Below are 18,378 nucleotides of genomic sequence, written 5' to 3' on the forward strand. Positions count from 1 at the left end.
AGGGCTTAATGGTAGGACACATGCATTAATTTAAATGGTTCTTTATAAAGAGTTTAAAAAGAAGTGCAAGTAGTAAATTGGCTGCATTTGTGAATTTTATTGTCAAAAATGGGCACAGCCTGAATTTGATAGTAATGAATTCCTCACATGCATGGTAGAAACCATGAAAAATCAAGTTCATATCCAGAATAGGACAAATCCGTCTTAAGGCAACAGCTTTACACATTCCACGTATATACAAGAAATGACATAAGGGCGGGTGAAATATACGCCTGGCAGAAGCTGTGTGAATAACACCACCCTCACTGGGTGGTGTAACATGGCATCCTTGACATGGCTGTGAAGTCATTTTTCAACATCAGTAGGTTGCAGGAAAACTCTACTGTCAATGTATATTTGTAAAGTGATCAGTGATTGGTATAATCCGCTTTATGTCCCGTTCAACATACACTTTGTATATGTAGAAAGATATGCTTGGGCTGTCTACCATATTACCCTTTTTCACTGTATGTGTGGAACTATTGTCCTACACGGTGTTATTCAGTATGTGTTGAACGTAAGTATTAACCTGTTCCATGTCCAGTAGTCCTGTTCCATCGGTATGTACTGCACTGTGTTACGCCGATGCTGTTTCTGCTTCAGCTTAACATTCCAGTCTCAGGCTCAGCCTCTTTGCTCCCTAACCCCCTGGCTACCTTCAGCCTCCTTTCCATCCTCCATTCCTCATTCTTCCCTACACAGCCGTGGATGGTACAGTCCCAGAGGAGAAAAAAAGAGAATGCTAGAACAGTAGAGAAAGAGAGGGGGTGGGGGGCAGCAACCATGCATGAAGTTATTTTTTAAATGACGGCGATCAGAGCGGAGGAGCAAGCCGGAGGGAGGAGGGGCAAATAGAAGTGTTCGAGGACCGAGGGAGGTGGGCTCACAGCTCTCCTGACTGCCTCATTCTCCCATCTCATTGGTCAGGGTGGCCCCTCGCTTCGTTAATGGGCGTTTTGAGCGCAAGACATGAGTGACCATTCTCGCCTGCAGCCTTTAAAGCAACCATGACAGCTGTCATCACTATGTATGTCAAAACCTGCCACACCGATTTCCTCCCGACAGTGTTTGTAGAAATGACTGTGGGGACCTGGTAGACATGTAGGATGCTAAAAAAGCCCCTGAGAAGAGCAGTCAGAGAAATAAAGTTATTGGGGAAGCAGGGATTAATAAACAATTTAATATCAGCAAACCTTTAAATTTATATATGTTGTTGAGGGATTCCAGTTTGTCAAGATTTTACTCCAAGCAACCACATCTGTGAAGATTGTTGTTTTATAGAATTACATTAGCATCCTGTTAGTATCCTGAGAACCTCCTTCAAACACCCTTGGAATCATCGTCCTCTCTCCGTCTCTTACTACTAAAAACAGTATTCTGGTTTAATGTTGTCATTGCTGTGTAGAAGACGTCCTCATTGGATCCTTGTTTGAAGAGAGCTGCTGGAATCAGTTAGGACTCAGATAGGAATGACTGCATGCATTTGCTGTCTGAATGCAGCACGTCAGCAGTGGAACGTCGGTGAAATATGAAGTGTTACAGATTGGACTGGATGTTGGCTGGTTTGTGCAAAAGCTGCAGCTTTGGCGTTTTGTAAAAAATGTGCATGGGTAAAAGGAAACAGGTGTGTGAGTGCCTTTGTGTCTGTTCCTGTAGTTCTATCTTCACGAGAGCTAGTTTTAGACATTTAGACTAAGGACATTTTAGTGATGTAGCTCAGGGACACAGGCTGATATAGTGTCAGGCATGTAGCACTGATTAATGTGTAGAATCAATGTAGTTGAGGGTTGTCATGAGAATAGAAGTATGTGTGGGTGTGTTTAAAGTAAACCACTCGGATTCTCTTACCTCTGGCCTCATCTGACTTGACGCAGATCTCTGACAGCTGCCCTGACCCGGTGGGTGGAGCCAGCTTTGCAAAGATGGAGGAGAAATATTACTAGGGTTAGTGAAGAAGCTCAGAGAAAGAAAAAGAGAGAGAAATAATTTCGGACAGACATTATAAATCCATTGAGATATAAATCCATGGAGAAATCCATTTGAGCACTGCTGGATTTGTATGGGTTAACGGGGAGAAGGGACTGCTAGTGTTCTGGATTGTGTTGCCTCAGGGTCTGCCAGTCCTAAAGCTGTCAAATTGCAGTAAGCCTATTTGATTAAAGCACTAACCAAGTGGATGGCATTAATGCCCACACGACGACTATCGCTTCACAATGACGATAAAGCATGTCATTGAGATTTGTTCAAACATTACTAGAAATTGACATGACATTAGCTGACGTAAATTGCTAGCTCATTGGATTCAGTGGCTTGAAAATAAAAAAATGCACTTCCAGCTAGTTTCACTATATCACTCTTTTATTTATTGTCCTCATATAATAAATGCCACCCGTATTTTTCTGTCCAGTAGGTTCAATCAAACGCTGAGTTTTAAAGCAGATTGATGCTAAGCTTGGCAGCAGAATAAGTTGACGACTGTTGCTGAATGACTGAGTGCCAGGTAGTTTGGATGTTGAAATGATTTAATGGTGGTAATTAATGTTGGCGCAGGGTCCCAAACTGTGCTTCTTAAGTGCACCACACGGTAATTGAGATGTCAGGATCTTATCAGCGTGATCTGTATTGTCTGTGACGCTGCATCTCTCGATTGCAGAAAAGCAAATATTTTATCTAATGAGCTGAAAAATATGAAAAGCCCAGACAGGTGTGCTGTTAATGCTATGAGAGCTATACTAGGATTCTGATACTGTTATTTGCCCATCCTTACCACCAACTTACATTTATGCTAATTTATAAACATGCAGACCATTCAAGGTGTACCATTTATTGGGTTGATGTAAAATACGGAGCTGTACCCCTAGTTTATGCATTATCAGTGTGGACGAGTGTAATTATAGGCCAGTCATAATTGCATCTGGACATATTCAGTGGGGAGAACAAGTATTTGATACACTGCCGATTTTGCAGGTTTTCCTATTTACAAAACATGTAGAGGTCTGTAATTTTTTAAAACAAGTTGCTCAAGCACAAGGCGGATTTTTAATCCGATGTGTGCTAAAGTGACTGAGCCTGAGGTCAGGAGCTCTGGCTCTGCTTTAGTCTTTCTGTCTGTCTCTGTTCACCTGTGTCTTTATTTATCTTTCTGAACCGATCCCCTCTCTTTTCTGATTAGTGGGACACATGATAATTAGTTAACAACTATGATAAACAGATAGATACTGTAAATCATTTCTATTCTCGGCCTGGAAAAAGAGAAACTACAGCCTGCTGTGAATAGCTTAACATACTGCATCCTCTGTAAAATGTGCACTAAATGTCTTCTTCCTATCTTTCCAAATGCTGCTGTGGACCTTGACCCTCCCAACATCATCAGGAGTCAGTCCAAGGTAACTGCAAACACACACACACAAACAAACATGCACAGCCATTTTTAACACTGAGCTAATGCCATGCTTGTGAAGCATCTCTGTGTTAAACAAGGAAGCCACGGTTATTTCTTTGACTCTGAACTGTGACCAACCAAACAGGCAGTTATACAAAGTAATGATTTGTAAAACAATTTTTGGAAGAAGAGTCTTGTTTAATTCATTCACATTAAACCCTCGAGGAATACTTGTTGCTAGGAAACCTTTTGAATATGTTTTGGCTGTGCGGCTCACTTTACTCTGTCAGTATTTCCAAAGAAGGTCTTTTTTTTTTTCTATCAAAAGAAAAACTCCCATAGTGCCGACACAAAATATACAATGTTGATGATAAGTAGTTTATATCCAACTTTGTTTCTCATTTAAAGTTAATTAAATTATAACAATTTTAACTGGTAAGATGAATGTATATAATTTAAAATGTATCTTTTGAAAGAGACTCTACATGTATGCACAAACATTGCATTTAAACAGGAGGTATTCTATCATAATGAACGTTACATCAGCCATGATTTTTTTGTTTTTGTTTGTCTCTCATACTGTTACTCTTTTCACTTCCCAGGTCTTTGCCTATGATTACTGTTTCTGGTCCATGGATGAGACCGATAAGGAGAGATTTGCTGGTTGGTTCATTAACTGATCCAGTTCACATTATTAAAAGTTTGAAAACATCTCTTCAACAAAATGCCCCTCAAACAGTTCAGTTTGGAAAGACTATATCATTCACCATGATATAGACTAAAACTTTTGTGTGTATGTCCCTGTCTCTGTCTCTCTAGGCCAAGAGGTGGTCTTCCAGTGCCTTGGGGAAAGTCTTCTCCGCAACGCCTTCCAGGGCTACAATGCCTGTATCTTTGCCTATGGACAAACTGGTAATTTACCACGAGACAACCTACTGTTCTGTAGTCAATAGGATGTGAATATGTTTCATAAGTACCTACAGGACACACTTGATGAACCATTTCTCTTTTCCCTCATCAGCTTAAGGCCCTAAAGCTTTTTGTATAATGACTAAGAGAGGAGTGGATGTGTTGTGGCAGGAAGGTTGGACAGCCTCTCCTCTTTTCAGCATGAAAAACAATGCCAAAGCTCAAATGCAGGTCTCAACCAACCAACCAACATGATTGACCAAAAGAGTGTGGCTAAAACTCAAACATTCAGATCAGACTGATGACTGAAAAAACAGGGCAGGACCATGTCCTGTGTAGCTACGGTGTAAAAAGAGAATCGCTACTCTGTTTACACAAAATGCCAACACTACAAATCTTTCAACAAACTTGTTAGAGCTGATAAATCCATCCAGTGTCCACACAAAAGCCAGGAGGAGTTGTACAGTTAGTGGCCACTGTATTACCAATGTATGCCAGATTTGGATAAAGTAGTCCATGTTTTTATCTTCAGGGTCTTTACACGTCTCCCTAAAATATCAATTTGACAGCTGCAGTTAATGCAGAAAGCTGCTGCATGAGTCCTCACTAAAACCAAGAAGGTGGATCACATCCCTCCATTCTGAGGTCTTTACACTGGCTTCCTGTCTCTAAATTAATTTATTTAAAAAAACTACTGTTGGTTTATTAAGCACTAAGTTTAGGCCAAAATACATTTCTGATCTGCTGCTGCATTATGAATCAGCCTGACCTCTAAGGTCATCTTGGACACGTCCGCTTTCTGTCGCCAGAGTCAGAACTAAACATGGGGAGCAGTGTTCAGTGTTTATGCTCCACATATGGTCTGCTGCAACTCTGTTCTTTTATATCAAGGCTGAAGACTTCTCTTTTTGATGCTGCCTTTTTGAATTAATAGTTCATTTCTTACACAGCACTGTTTATTTTATTCTTTATGTAATACTTTATGTCTTATTGTTTTATGTATGTAAGTGAATTCAGTGAGTCAGTTAGGTTAATTGCCTTGTTGCTGAAATGTGCTATATTAATAAAGCTGCCTGGCCTACTGGAATCCCATACCACTTTCTGATAATGTCAAATAAACTGGAACATTATGTTCCAGTTTATTTGACACTATCATAGAAGTGTTGATTGTATTATATGTTTTAGATTTAAGTTCCCACTAGTTGGAGTTGTGCTGGATTCCATTATATTTAGGGCTGTTTCCAATATTCTGCTCATTTAAATTGCAAGGACAAAACATTGATCAATATAATCCAGTCCAGTACCACAACACCTTTAACTAGGACCTCAGTAATTAATAAATCTTTGCATTTACACATTTTTGACAATTTTGACAAAAAGTAAACATTAAACATTTTGTAAAGGTAGAATTGATCACAGAACAGTTGTATTGAATTGCATTTGCGTAGTTGTAACTAATAAAGTGGCCACGTAGTGTATACAAGGTTGTTTTAATAGTTAAAGACTGATTGATTTTCACCTTTCAAATTAACGTGTGTGTGTGTGTGTGTGTGTTGTTACAGGATCGGGAAAGTCGTACACCATGATGGGTTCAGGGGACCAGCCAGGTCTGATTCCCCGGCTGTGCAGTGCTTTGTTTGATCGAACCCAGAAGGAACAGCGGGAGGAGGAGAGCTTCACTGTTGAGGTGTCCTACATGGAGATCTACAACGAGAAGGTCCGAGATCTGCTCGACCCCAAAGGGTATGATCTCCGGCTAATCTTCTCCTGGAAGGAGAAATTATTTTCTTTCTCTCTGTAGGCAGTTGTAGAAGAATATACTGTACTTCTTAACAGCTTATTCACAGTAAAATCTATTTACTGAGAGATAAGATTGTGGTTTTAAGGATGAAGCCATTACAGGAAATGTTAAGTTACAGTCACTAGTGGTAGAATAGCTAATGTTAGGTTCATTTCCAAATGCAGACCATGGGAGCTGATATTTGGGCTGAAACACAAATATAAAGTAACAGTCACAAATAACACGTAAATGTTGTCTGTCTTTAGTAAGTAAGTATACTTTTTTGTTGAACAAACCCTGTCAGAAGTCACTTTCTGTTTTAACCTCAAGTTGGTTGGTGGAACAAGAGAAAGTAGCTTGTGGATTCTGGTACACCAGCTGCTGTGGTCAGTAGATAAAAAAAGACCACTCTTCTGCCTTGCATGTCCAGCAGGTCAGCTGTAAATCAGGAGCACAGGCCTGTGTCTGCTTCTCCAGACTACATAACCTTTGGCCTTCAATCACTATCTGACCTTTCACCTCAGTAAAACGGGCTAAAGAGAAGCGGACCATCTGACACCCATATGGGCTTTGCGGTGGAGCAGAGAATGATGAAGCTGTCAGGCCTGGAGCAAGTTTGAATCAGGGTCAGAGAGTCAATTGCTAACAAAGTCTCCAGGAACTGGGGAAAGTTGTAGTGGTGGCCACAACCAGCTGAGCTTATATTGCAACCCCTGCTAATCACATGAATAGTGATTTAACAAAAGTAACCATGTTGTTAGTCTGTGCTTTAAAACCTGCTTTTATTTTCTGTCCAGGGGTAGACAAACTCTGAGGGTGAGGGAACATAAGGTTTTGGGTCCCTACGTGGATGGCCTGTCTCGACTAGCTGTGGCTAGCTACAAGGTAAAAATATTTATCTTCAATAGTTTTTGCCATGCTTTTATGGTTGATTGACGTGCCCACTAATCACACTGGAAGGAGGCTAGTTATGAAAATGACTCAAACTCTTCACCAAGTGAAACGGTTCCTAAATATGTAAACATCCATAGAATCTCAATAAATGTACTGTATAATATTATTCAGTCTTAAAAGGTTATTCTGCTGGGAGACTCAAGATTGCTTTATTATTTATTGCTTGATTTCTGTTGTGACAGGACATTGAGTCTCTGATGTCAGAGGGAAATAAGTCTCGGACTGTCGCTGCTACCAACATGAACGAGGAGAGCAGTCGATCACACGCCGTCTTCAACATCATCCTCACGCACACACTGAAAGACTTGCAGTCCGGGGTAAGATATAACTCACACATGCTGGGGTAGGGCACTGTTTAGTCTACATCCTTTGTTGATGTTCCGGGATTGCTCTGGTGCTGCAGGACATTCTGCCGGGTGCATGGATGTCCGTTCCTTTCCGCTATATTTGTGTTGTAATTTTAAACGTTGGTGGCAAAGCCAGACTAGGCACTGTTTCACACAATTACCTTTTGTTTATTATTTTAGTTGTTTGGTATTACAGTATATTTCAATGTGTGCACTAAGTTTGTCCCAGGTTGCACATCGAGACATTAAATGCCGTTCCTCCCTCACCTTCTGTTCTCCTAGAATCCATCTGCTACATCTTGTGGTTATTTTCTAATCCTATCGATTTATTGGTGAATTAATTTTGGATGTAGTGTTTTCTTTTCCTGTTATAGTGTGTCAACACAGTCCAGACCTTTTCTATCTGTACTACAACAGAAGTGTATGTGTAATTGTCTACACTTGACCTGGCAAATAGTGGCTGGTGGTCAATCACCCCCTGCAGTTGGTGGGTAAAAAAGTAGTTACAAAATGGGATGATGTCAGCTCAGCTGTCTGACCAGGCACCCCAAGTAAAGACCTAAATGACTTCTTCTCCATCACTGACCCACTTAGGCTCTTCTGCTACTTGCTCTAATTTCCAACGAATCCTGTTAATAATTCACAGGCATGACTTTGAGTTTGTCAGCTGATACATGCTGCTCTGTTTTCATGGCACACCCAGAGTCATTAAGTTGGTCAGTCAGTCACTCAGTAGGTTCATCAAGCAAACGGCTAATAAATAGACCGCGTAGTCAGTGGTTGAATCACAGTGCTTTAAAACATCCGTTGATCCTCAGACCACAATTTCTCAAGGCAGTGAAAACAGTAGCTACAGTAACATCTAATCTGTGAATGACTAAAAAAAATCACCCAGTGCTAGATGAGTCATTCTGACGCTCATCAGGATTTCCTTCCTATAACATGCCCTTCTCAGACTAGTCAACCAAACACGTCATTCAAAGTCACTTTGAACATTGGCCCCATTTGGCCACCTCTCAGTTGTTTGCTAATTTTGTTCTGTGCTTTGCTAAATCCAGTCAAGCTTTGGTGACTTAGTTTAGTATAGTGCAGAGTTAAAGAAGAATTGTTTTTCCCTTTTTTATTTCGAGGAGGATGATACTAGATAGTTTAACACATGTAGCGTGTGTTGATGCCCTGTCATTTGTTCTGTGCTGGTACCTTAAAGCTGCGGCCAAGTAGTCTGACAAGCTGTACGTTCTGCCTGCTGATCTGGTTACTGACCCAGGTATCATCTATCCTGGTTACGGAATCCCTTGTTAAGGAAAGGAAAATGCCACAGAGGCTGGTATTTCCTCCTCCTCCCTATTTCATCAGCCAGCTAGAAGTTAAGAATTGAATAGGACATTACTGTACACATGCACATACACATAAAGTGGAGCTGGTTTATTGTTTTTTATTTTCAAGTTGGACAGCACTAGGTAACAGGACCTGGCACTGTATGTTCAAATCCAGTCATTCATTGGTCATTGCAATAAATAGCTGTAATTATTGAATTATACTAAGTTGTAGCTTCCTTTTATATGCACTGGTGTTCCCAGGCCCTGCCTCTCATCTATCTGGCTCTCCAAAAGGTATTTACAGTTTTGGGCCTTATAAATCTCTTGTTTGTTTAATAATTTGCTTTACTCTGGGGGACTTGAAGCAGTACTTGGCTGATCTGTATGAGTGCAGTTAAAGTAGATGTTCATCAGTTAATCTTATGACCTTGGGTCTCATTTATAAAACTGTGCGTAGGATCCTTACGGAAAGTGTGTATACACCCAAAAGCCAAAAATGGCGTACGCCAAAATAAATGTGAATCAGCTTCTTATCCCGCCCTGTTCACGCCCATTTTTAACCATAAAAAGTCAATGCGAAGCACCTCGTGAAAGCTGATAAGTATGTTAATGACCCTGGCAGTGTCGCCGAATCATGACAAATCACGATGACGGGAGGAGAAAAAGAAAAAAACTTCTCAGACTCTTATGAATTGTTGCAAATCAAATTTTTATTTTGTCCTGTTCTCTCACAGTGTAACCCAATACAGTACATAGATCCAAGAGGACAGCTTTAGGGAATTTAAATCGTCATATTAGCCAGTCATCGTCATGGTCCCTGAGGTCTCTTTCTCTCCTGATTCTTCCCTGAATCGAGCATTAGTCCTCCTGCAGAGCCAGCAGTGTATCATGCAGCATTACACATGGGGGGGTCACGCAGTATTTTTGTTTACAACATATAGGTGTTGTTAATACCTTGCAAAAATCACAGCATCAACTATATTCCCCCTACCCAGAGATACAATTTGAAGACGAAAGTGTAAAAGACAAACCCGCTTTTCTTCATGCAGGTTTTGTCACCAACAGTATTAAAGTTCGGACCAGTAACGAGGACATTAAGTGTACGATTGCGCAAGAGAGTAACGGTGTATTTTCCAACTTTGACATTGGATTTATATATGCACAGCATTTGATTATTTACACTGTGTTCTGCCATTATCTAATGGTAGGGTATTTCATGCTGTCATACGTGTAGTCAGGCCTTCTCAAGATAGCAGATGCAGTGTGGAATCCAGGCTGATTAATGAAGGTATGAGGGTAGTATAGGAGTAAACCTGTTTCCTAAACAAGAAGGGCAATATCACAGGATCTGGACAGTGTCACTCACCTCGATGTTTGTATGACGGAAAAACTCTTTTCATTTGAAGTCTTATTATAAAGACAACCAGCGGATATTAACACCAGATTTTTAGCAGATGATCTGATAAAATATTTAGATATTTAACTTAAGTGCACGTGACAACACTGGCTATTCAAAGGCTTTTACTTCACTGGGGTATTTTCACGCATAAGTACATGATAGTCTATTAGGATTTTGTCAAGTGCTTCTGAGTAGGCCTGCATGATTGTTATAAAATCGCAATCTTGATTCACGCTGTTCATGTTTAAATTTTATAATTTAGATTTTTTTTTGTTTCTCATTACATTTTACAAGCCGACTGCATCACAAACGCTACTACTTTCTTCTTCTATTGTGTGCAATAAACATGACACTTTGTGAGAAAAATAATTGTGTCAGAGAATCGTGATATTATTTTAAACTTAAGAAATCGTGATTCCTATTTTTCCCTGAATCGTGCAGGCCTGCTTCTGAGCCAACATAGCCTAGGTACTGTGGCTGATTAGGTCCACTTTAGACCCAGAGAGAGGACTGCATCTGCTGGTGTTGAGCTGCTGATGTGCTGCATTCGCTGTGTGGCAGGTGAAGATCCAGTGTTAACATTCAGCACTGTCAGCTACTGAGCTGTTAGGCTTGGCTGGGAGTGGATCTGTCCCTGTATAGATGGCAATGTGATAGCCCCACCTTCAACATCCTGCAAGAAGAAACCAAAGGCACCTGTCAACAAGAGACTGAAAGAGGAGGAAACCAAAGTCTAATGGAGCATTTTGGTATTTCCTGGTTGGTGGAATCCTACGAATCAGAGAAAGCATAGGGAACGTCTTCTGAACAAAAGCACATTGAGGGGACCTTTGTGATTAAGCCAAACACTTGGTTGTTTATTTCTGGGTGGTTTGTTCCTGTCATGCTGGCGAATCAAAGTAGTACTTAGTTAAAAGCTCCAGCAGGAATAGCCTTGATGTAGGGCCTTCTTGGTGATTAATGAGAAATCAGAGTCCTCCAGTCAGACCTCATGTGGATATGTGATACTGCTTTCAGGAATGTCAGCAGATCCAGATCTGTAAAAATGTCCTAGACTGCAGCTCCAAGACATTTGTATGACCTAGACCAGGGTGGACAAAGCGCTGCTCGTTGTCATAGTGCTGGCCACCATGAATTGGTGACAAGCTGGTGACATTCAGTCAGAAGACCGTAAGAGGGAGAATACTAGCTGGTTACATTTGGCAGTGGACAGAAATGAAAAGCAACAGCTGAATATGCTATAGAGAATAAGACAATAATCTGACTTTCTCTGTGTCTCTCTTTCTCTGTAGACAAGCGGGGAGAAGGTGAGTCGGTTGAGTCTGGTAGACTTGGCTGGAAGTGAGAGAGCGGCAAAGACTGGAGCAGCAGGGGAGCGACTCAAGGAGGGAAGCAATATCAACAAGTATGCAAAAGCATTTCAACACAGACACACTTAACACGCACACACACACACACACACAAACATGAGTGGGTGTTTTTCCAATCAGGCTGTTTAGTAGAGTCTAAACTATAAATTGTCTTACAGATGTTTTGCCCTGGCAGTGTTACTTTCTTTTGCAAGACTTATGACTCTTCATTTTTTTTTTTGTCATTTGCACTTACAGCTGTAAATGTGAAAGAAAGTATATAACCTGCTTTTTGGTTAGCTTTGTGAATGTGTTGCTCCACTACAGCAGAGTATAATACAGAGTATAATACTAAGTGAATGTGTCTTCGAACAGTACATAGAATGGAAAGCACTTGACCCTAGGGTTCTTGTGTTTTGTGTTTGTCAGGTCTCTCACTACGCTGGGCCTGGTGATCTCTGCGCTAGCTGAACAGGGATCAACAAAGAACAAGAACAAGTTTGTTCCCTACAGAGACTCTGTGCTGACATGGTTGCTGAAGGTACATACACCATAAACATGTTCACCAGAGACTGATGAAAATACATGTCACTTGTTTGACTGTACAGTGCATGTTCTATTTTTTATATAATTTCTCTTCTTTATCTTCTTTTGCATCTTGCCTTTCTCCAGGACTGTCTGGGTGGCAACAGTCGCACAGCGATGGTTGCAACTGTGAGTCCATCAGCAGACAACTATGAGGAGACTTTGTCAACGCTGCGGTATGCGGACAGAGCAAAGAGCATTGTTAACCATGCCGTTGTTAACGAAGACCCCAATGCTCGCATAATCAGGGAGCTCCGAGAGGAAGTGGAGAAACTACGAGTGCAACTGACTCAGGCAGAGGTGAGATATGTCTTTTAAAATCTTAAAATCAGTATGTAGAAATCTCTACTTTCTCAAACTCTCAAATGCTGTTTTGTTTCCAGTCTTTGAAGGCTCCAGAGCTTAAAGACCGTCTGGAAGAGTCAGAAAAGTTGATCCAAGAGATGACTATCACCTGGGAGGAGAAGCTTCGAAAAACTGAGGAGATTGCACAGGTAAGACACACACGAGTTGCAAAAGTTATTAATTTTTTACATTTGGTAAAACTCCACCCAAGCAAAAATTTTAGATATTGGATTTGTGTGTCTGTGTGTCTGTGTGTAGGAGCGCCAGAAGCAGTTGGAGAGTCTGGGTATTTCTCTCCAGTCTTCAGGGATTAAAGTTGGAGATGATAAGAGTTTTCTTGTCAACCTCAACGCCGATCCTGCCCTCAATGAACTGCTGGTGTACTACCTGAAGGTACACACTTATCATGCTTTACTTCATGCCATGTAACTTATTTTCCATATTTACACAGAATACCAAACTATATTATCACTATACTTGAGTTCACTATCTGTGTTTGACACGGTTTTCAATCCATCTGCCCTTTAAACATAGCATGTTGACTCAAATGCACCCTTTTTGGAATATAAAAACTGAAGTTTCATTTTTTGCAACTAAATGATAGTCAGTTGTCATCTGACTGATTTGAATTATTAGGTTGGTGTTTGATGGGCTTGATCAGAACAGATAGTCATATCAAGAGAATCATGGCAGGGGCAAATAAAGTTGAGGCAAGATTGCATTTTGCACAAAAATGGGACATACATTACCAGCTTGTGTGTAGGCTTTACTCACGTATACATGGCTTAACTCACCACTCTCTGTCACGTTTATTTATTTTTCCGACTCTCAGCTGATAACGTCTAGTCAATCTTGAATGTTGTGTCTCAGGAACACACAAAGGTGGGCTCGGCAGACTCTCAGGACATCCAGCTGTGCGGGATGGGTATCCAGGCAGAGCACTGTGTCATCGACATTATGGCAGATACTGCAGTCATCCTCACCCCCTACCGCAATGCTCGGTAAGGAACACCATCATCACAGGCTGAGTGATGGGAACATGCAGCTGAGTGTAGCGGATAAGCAAGAGAGCAAGGCACCAGTGTTGCGAGTTCTTTTTCCACTAGAGACATCAGTTGTTAACAGTCATCTCTGTCACTGCTGTGTTTCTAGGACATGTGTTAATGGTTCTCCAGTGACCAGTGCTCTGCAGCTTCACCATGGTGACCGAATTTTCTGGGGAAACAACCACTTCTTCAGGTAATTTTATACACTCCCAATGTTTGAATGCTGTTTTCAATTTTAAGTATTCTGTTTTTCATTTGATTACCATCATTTTACATATGTGCACCTGCTTTAAATACACATATATCTTTTTAGTATAGTTTTGTTTCAGTTCTTATTCAAACACACCCAGTTCTTAATATGCTTCCCAATTTTGTATTACATTCTGTCATTGTGTTTGTGAGAATGATTAAAGATATACAGTAGCTCATTATGCCTAATCATTAACCAACTGGTACCAAAGATTACAGTCAATTAACTGGACATCCTACCTGCAGGATCAACCTGCCTAAGCGGCGCTCTCGGGGGCCTGAGGATGAAGAGGGTGAAGGTAGTGCGATGAAGAACAGTGGCAGCAGTGAGCAGCTGGATGCAGATGGTGACACAGCCAGCGAAGTGTCCAGTGAAGTCAGCTTCTCCTATGAGTTCGCCCAGACAGAGGTCATGATGAAGGCCCTGGGCAATAATGGTAAGGAGGCATGCAGGAAAGTGAACATCTATATTCTGCACTGACAGAAAATGAGTTTGTTTAGTCTCCTGACTTTTGTTTTATCCCGTCAGACCCCATGCAAGCAGTCCTGCAGTCTCTGGAGAGGCAGCACGAAGAGGAGAAGCGCTCTGCTCTGGAGCGACAAAGACAAATGTACGAGCAGGAACTCCAGCAGCTCCGCAAGAAGCTGAACCCGGACCGGCTGTCCATCGGTTCCTTTGGAGGGCCGGCGTCTGGCCAGCAAGGTCCAGGACAGCAGTCTCACTACCGCAGCATGGAGAGACTCAGTATGGGAGGGATAAGTCATTCAACCAGTGCTCAGAGCAGACTGAGGCAGTGGAATGAGGACAGGTGAGCAAGAATATAAATACTCACTGAATCAGAGACAAAAAAGTATATATTTATGTAAATTTGGTCATGAACGTACGCTAAACACCTCCTTACATTGCCGCCTCCTCGCCTCTATCCCCTGTTCTTCTCTGCCACCTGCTCTCCTCCTTCAGGGAGGCAGTGTTGGTTAGGAGTCTGCGACGGCTGAGGGAGCAGATAGTGAGAGCAAACCTCCTGGTTCAAGAAGCCTGTTTCATCTCTGAGGAGCTGGAGCGACACACCGAGTACAGAGTCACTCTGCAGATTCCATCGGATAACCTCAACGCAAACCGCAAGGTCTAACTCACACAGGCATGTAGACACTCATGCACAGATTTGCCATAACAGCCAATCCTCAAAAATATATCTGTGTGTGTTTGTGTTTAGAGGGATGCAGTGCTCAGTGAACCAGCAATTCAGGTTCGGCGTCGGTGTCGAGGGAAGCAGATCTGGAGTCTAGAGAAGATGGAGAACCGTCTGGTTGACATGAGAGAGCTTTACCAAGAGTGGCAGGACTACAACCTCCATCACCATGACAACCCTGTGAGTTGACTAAACAATAGCCCTGCCAGGTCACTAGGACAGCACTGTCAGTAAGCAGGAGTACATGAATAAAGTCAACAACTATATTAATTATGCATTGAGAAATGAAGACCCTTTAGTCAGCTTATGAAGTCCTAAATGATGAACACTATTGAGTCCTACTTGTGGTTAAAACATGCTAACTTGCATTTGAGGAAAACAAAGTTCTCCTGTGTGTATATTCCATGTTCTCTTTTTTTTGTTTCTTGTTCAGGTGATGCGCTCATATTTCCGTCGAGCAGACCCGTTCTTTGACGAGCAGGAAAACCACAGTCTGATCGGCGTTGCAAATGTCTTCCTTTCCTGTCTCTTCTACGATGTCAAGCTGCAGTACGCTGTTCCCATCATCAATCAGAAGGGGGAGGTGGGTAGTCTTGTTGGTTATTTAAGTTATTTAATCTCTTTTCCTTAATCTCCATCTCTTTATGATCAGATGAATTCATAAGGAATCACAGCTCTCATCAGTCTCTAGACTTTTATGTCAAATTCTTAAATGTTTTTTCAAAATCTTTCTAAAATTCTAAATTTCAGCAGCTACTTAATTAATATTTAATTTTCTTTCTTGTAATTTCTCCGACAACCATCCAGAGTGACTTTCAGTGAGAACAGTAGTTAAAAATTAAAATTCCTCTGCCGTTACGGACGATAGAGTCAGAGGTTACGTGATGGTCGGATGATAATTATGTTGCTACTGTAGAGTGCTAACGTATGAAAGCAAAATACAAGAAAAGTTGTAAAAAAAGGAAATGTTCAAAAGTAATCTCCAAATGATGGATGAGTAGCTTTGGGGTAGAAGAACCTCCATTCACAGACACGTTTCCAGTTGAGGTTGTTGGTTGTTTTCTTATGTTTTCCCTCTCCTCTCCTGTGGTCAGGTGACAGGGCGTCTTCATGTGGAGGTGGTGAGGGTTGGAGGGGGATTAGAGGACAATATGGCTGGAGGCGATGAATCCGATAACAACCAAGACACTGAAGTCCAGGATCGCAAACTGGTGTGCATGGTAAGAGAGACAGATCTTTAGAGAGAAGGACATTATCTCTGTTATTCAGACCGGGGTCAGTCAGTATTTTAAATTAATTCCAGGAGCTTTGTTTTCTAGTAGCATTACATGTGTTCAGTTTACTGTAATTTACCTTCATTTTCAGTTTACCTTAATTTTTTAGTATTACAGTGCCCATTCAAAACATGCTTGTTCAAAACGGGTCGATTGCTTTGCCTGTGGTATTGCTGCTAGCAGCTTATCTCATCAGCTTCACACCCACACTGCTCTTCCTTCTGTCCTGAGCAATACACCTGCCATGACATAGTTACATGTCACATACCAAAGTCACAGCTACTTACAGTCAGAAACACAGATGAAACACACATGTTCATGGGGAAAAAAACATCCAGAGCAGATTTTACCATTTGGCAAGAAAGGCAACTGCCTGTGGACCTGAGGTAAAAAGACACCTACTGGTATTTAATATTGAAAATGGCAATATTCTAAGTCATTGTACCACAAAGTAACTTATAGAAGACACAAAGCACTTAAAAAATATACAACTCAACTGTATTCATGACTGTGTTCTTCAACTTCAGATCATTATTATTCATTAAGCTATCTAGCAATATATAAGGGTTAAAACCTCCACCTTGAACAGACGTGAAGAAAATTTAAGTATAATGTACTTATACTGCATCTCTCACGATAAGTAAACATTGAATGCGGGACTTGTACCTTGTGGAATAAGTACCACAGAAAGTTTTAAGTAGGTCTACTTCTACCACTGCCAACACCAACACTCCCAGGTAGACATAACCACGGTGGTTATAAAGGTATTTTGGTGGAGGTAATGTTAGGAGAAACTTACATTACTTCATTTTTGGGTGTTCAGATGACTTTTGACCTGTTGGTCCTCTACAGATTAAGATCCTGCAGGCCACTGGTCTTCCCCAGTACCTGTCCAACTTCGTCTTCTGTCAGTATTCATTCTGGGACCAGCCTGAGCCTGTCATTGTGGCTCCTGAAGTAGACCCATCATCCTCGTCGCCCAGCCCCAAGGACCCACACTGCATGGTGGTGTTTGACAGCTGCAAGGTGAAGAACAAGTCCAGAGTTAATGCTTCCATGCACTCTGTTTGGGTTTAATTGTTATTGTGTTTAAGTGACTGACACATACTGTAGGTAGTTGTAAAGAAAATGTTTGTATAAAAGGTGGTGGGGGACTGTTCAGTTAGACTAATCTTTAAAGACTAATCTTTTTTTGATCCTGTAGGAGGTGGCAGTGTCAGTGACGGAGGATTTCATTGAATACCTGACTGAAGGGGCAGTTGTCATTGAGGTATATGGACACAGACAGGCTGATGCAGGAAGAAACCCCGCCCTGTGGGACCTCAGCATTATCCAGGCCAAAACACGCACATTGCGAGACAGGTAGACACACACAGCCACTTTTGACTCTTTGCATCCCTCTGGCTTTTCAGTCACGTTTAAAAAACAAACAAAAAAACAATGCACTGGTGTTGCCCAGATGTGCTGATAATTTTCGTTTTTGTAGGTGGAGTGAAGTAACACGTCGCCTGGAGCTGTGGATTCAAATCCTGGAGATAAATGAGAATGGAGACTTTGTCCCAGTGGAAGTGGTTCCTGCCAAAGATGTGCGGACTGGGGGAATCTTCCAGCTTCGGCAGGTAAGGAAAAGCCCAAACAAAACCACAGTCAACCTGGTCACAACAGGTGGAACAAGCAAACTAAAAAGCCAACTTTTAATATTTATTCTGTGTCCCGCTACATCTCTTTCCCCTCCTCATCTCCAGGGTCAGTCAAGGCGAATCCAGGTGGACGTGCGTTCAGTTCAGGACTCGGGCACCATGCCTCTGATAGCAGAAATACTACTTGCAGTGTCAGTGGGTTGTGTGGAGGTCAGAAACACCACAGCAAACCAGGAAGGAGATGAGATGGACAGTTATCAGGTAGATCAGTTTAATACAGCTCTCTCTGCAGTCTGTTTGCCTCTTTCAAGAAGTCTTAAATTGACTATCAAGTGATCTGAATCCCAAGATGATTGACTTGTTGGTTTGTTGTATAGGAAAGAGACCTGGAGCGTTTGCGGCGGCAGTGGTTAGCTGCTCTCACCAAGAGACAGGAATACCTCGATCAGCACCTGCAGAGCCTGGTCAGCAAAGCAGGTAACGGCCAAACACACACAATGAAAAACATGCTTACACTTTCAAAAGTCTGTAACTGGCCTCTGTTTCTGTAGCTCTTATGGTCGTAGTGGTC

General features: G+C 41.6%; 1 protein-coding gene across 5 annotated transcripts in view; it reads left to right on the plus strand.

Annotated features, from left to right (window-relative positions):
• The window catches only part of kif13ba (kinesin family member 13Ba), a 40,185-nt gene that overhangs the window by 11,487 nt on the left and 10,320 nt on the right, over positions 1 to 18,378 (plus strand). For all 5 annotated transcript variants that reach the window (XM_032523231.1, XM_032523224.1, XM_032523240.1 and 2 more), the window contains 24 exons: positions 3,413 to 3,425; positions 4,024 to 4,084; positions 4,241 to 4,333; positions 5,893 to 6,073; positions 6,908 to 6,995; positions 7,247 to 7,381; positions 11,422 to 11,534; positions 11,908 to 12,019; positions 12,151 to 12,363; positions 12,447 to 12,557; positions 12,667 to 12,801; positions 13,279 to 13,409; positions 13,561 to 13,647; positions 13,950 to 14,140; positions 14,233 to 14,512; positions 14,665 to 14,827; positions 14,918 to 15,073; positions 15,327 to 15,476; positions 15,988 to 16,113; positions 17,020 to 17,193; positions 17,372 to 17,529; positions 17,654 to 17,786; positions 17,913 to 18,068; positions 18,185 to 18,284. In XM_032523231.1, coding sequence (XP_032379122.1) covers positions 3,413 to 3,425; positions 4,024 to 4,084; positions 4,241 to 4,333; positions 5,893 to 6,073; positions 6,908 to 6,995; positions 7,247 to 7,381; positions 11,422 to 11,534; positions 11,908 to 12,019; positions 12,151 to 12,363; positions 12,447 to 12,557; positions 12,667 to 12,801; positions 13,279 to 13,409; positions 13,561 to 13,647; positions 13,950 to 14,140; positions 14,233 to 14,512; positions 14,665 to 14,827; positions 14,918 to 15,073; positions 15,327 to 15,476; positions 15,988 to 16,113; positions 17,020 to 17,193; positions 17,372 to 17,529; positions 17,654 to 17,786; positions 17,913 to 18,068; positions 18,185 to 18,284 — 3,260 coding nt within the window. The remainder of the gene's footprint in view (positions 1 to 3,412; positions 3,426 to 4,023; positions 4,085 to 4,240; positions 4,334 to 5,892; positions 6,074 to 6,907; positions 6,996 to 7,246; positions 7,382 to 11,421; positions 11,535 to 11,907; positions 12,020 to 12,150; positions 12,364 to 12,446; positions 12,558 to 12,666; positions 12,802 to 13,278; positions 13,410 to 13,560; positions 13,648 to 13,949; positions 14,141 to 14,232; positions 14,513 to 14,664; positions 14,828 to 14,917; positions 15,074 to 15,326; positions 15,477 to 15,987; positions 16,114 to 17,019; positions 17,194 to 17,371; positions 17,530 to 17,653; positions 17,787 to 17,912; positions 18,069 to 18,184; positions 18,285 to 18,378) is intronic.

The sequence above is a fragment of the Etheostoma spectabile genome, chromosome 1 (genome assembly GCF_008692095.1).
Source record: "Etheostoma spectabile isolate EspeVRDwgs_2016 chromosome 1, UIUC_Espe_1.0, whole genome shotgun sequence".
Lineage (NCBI taxonomy): Eukaryota > Metazoa > Chordata > Actinopteri > Perciformes > Percidae > Etheostoma > Etheostoma spectabile.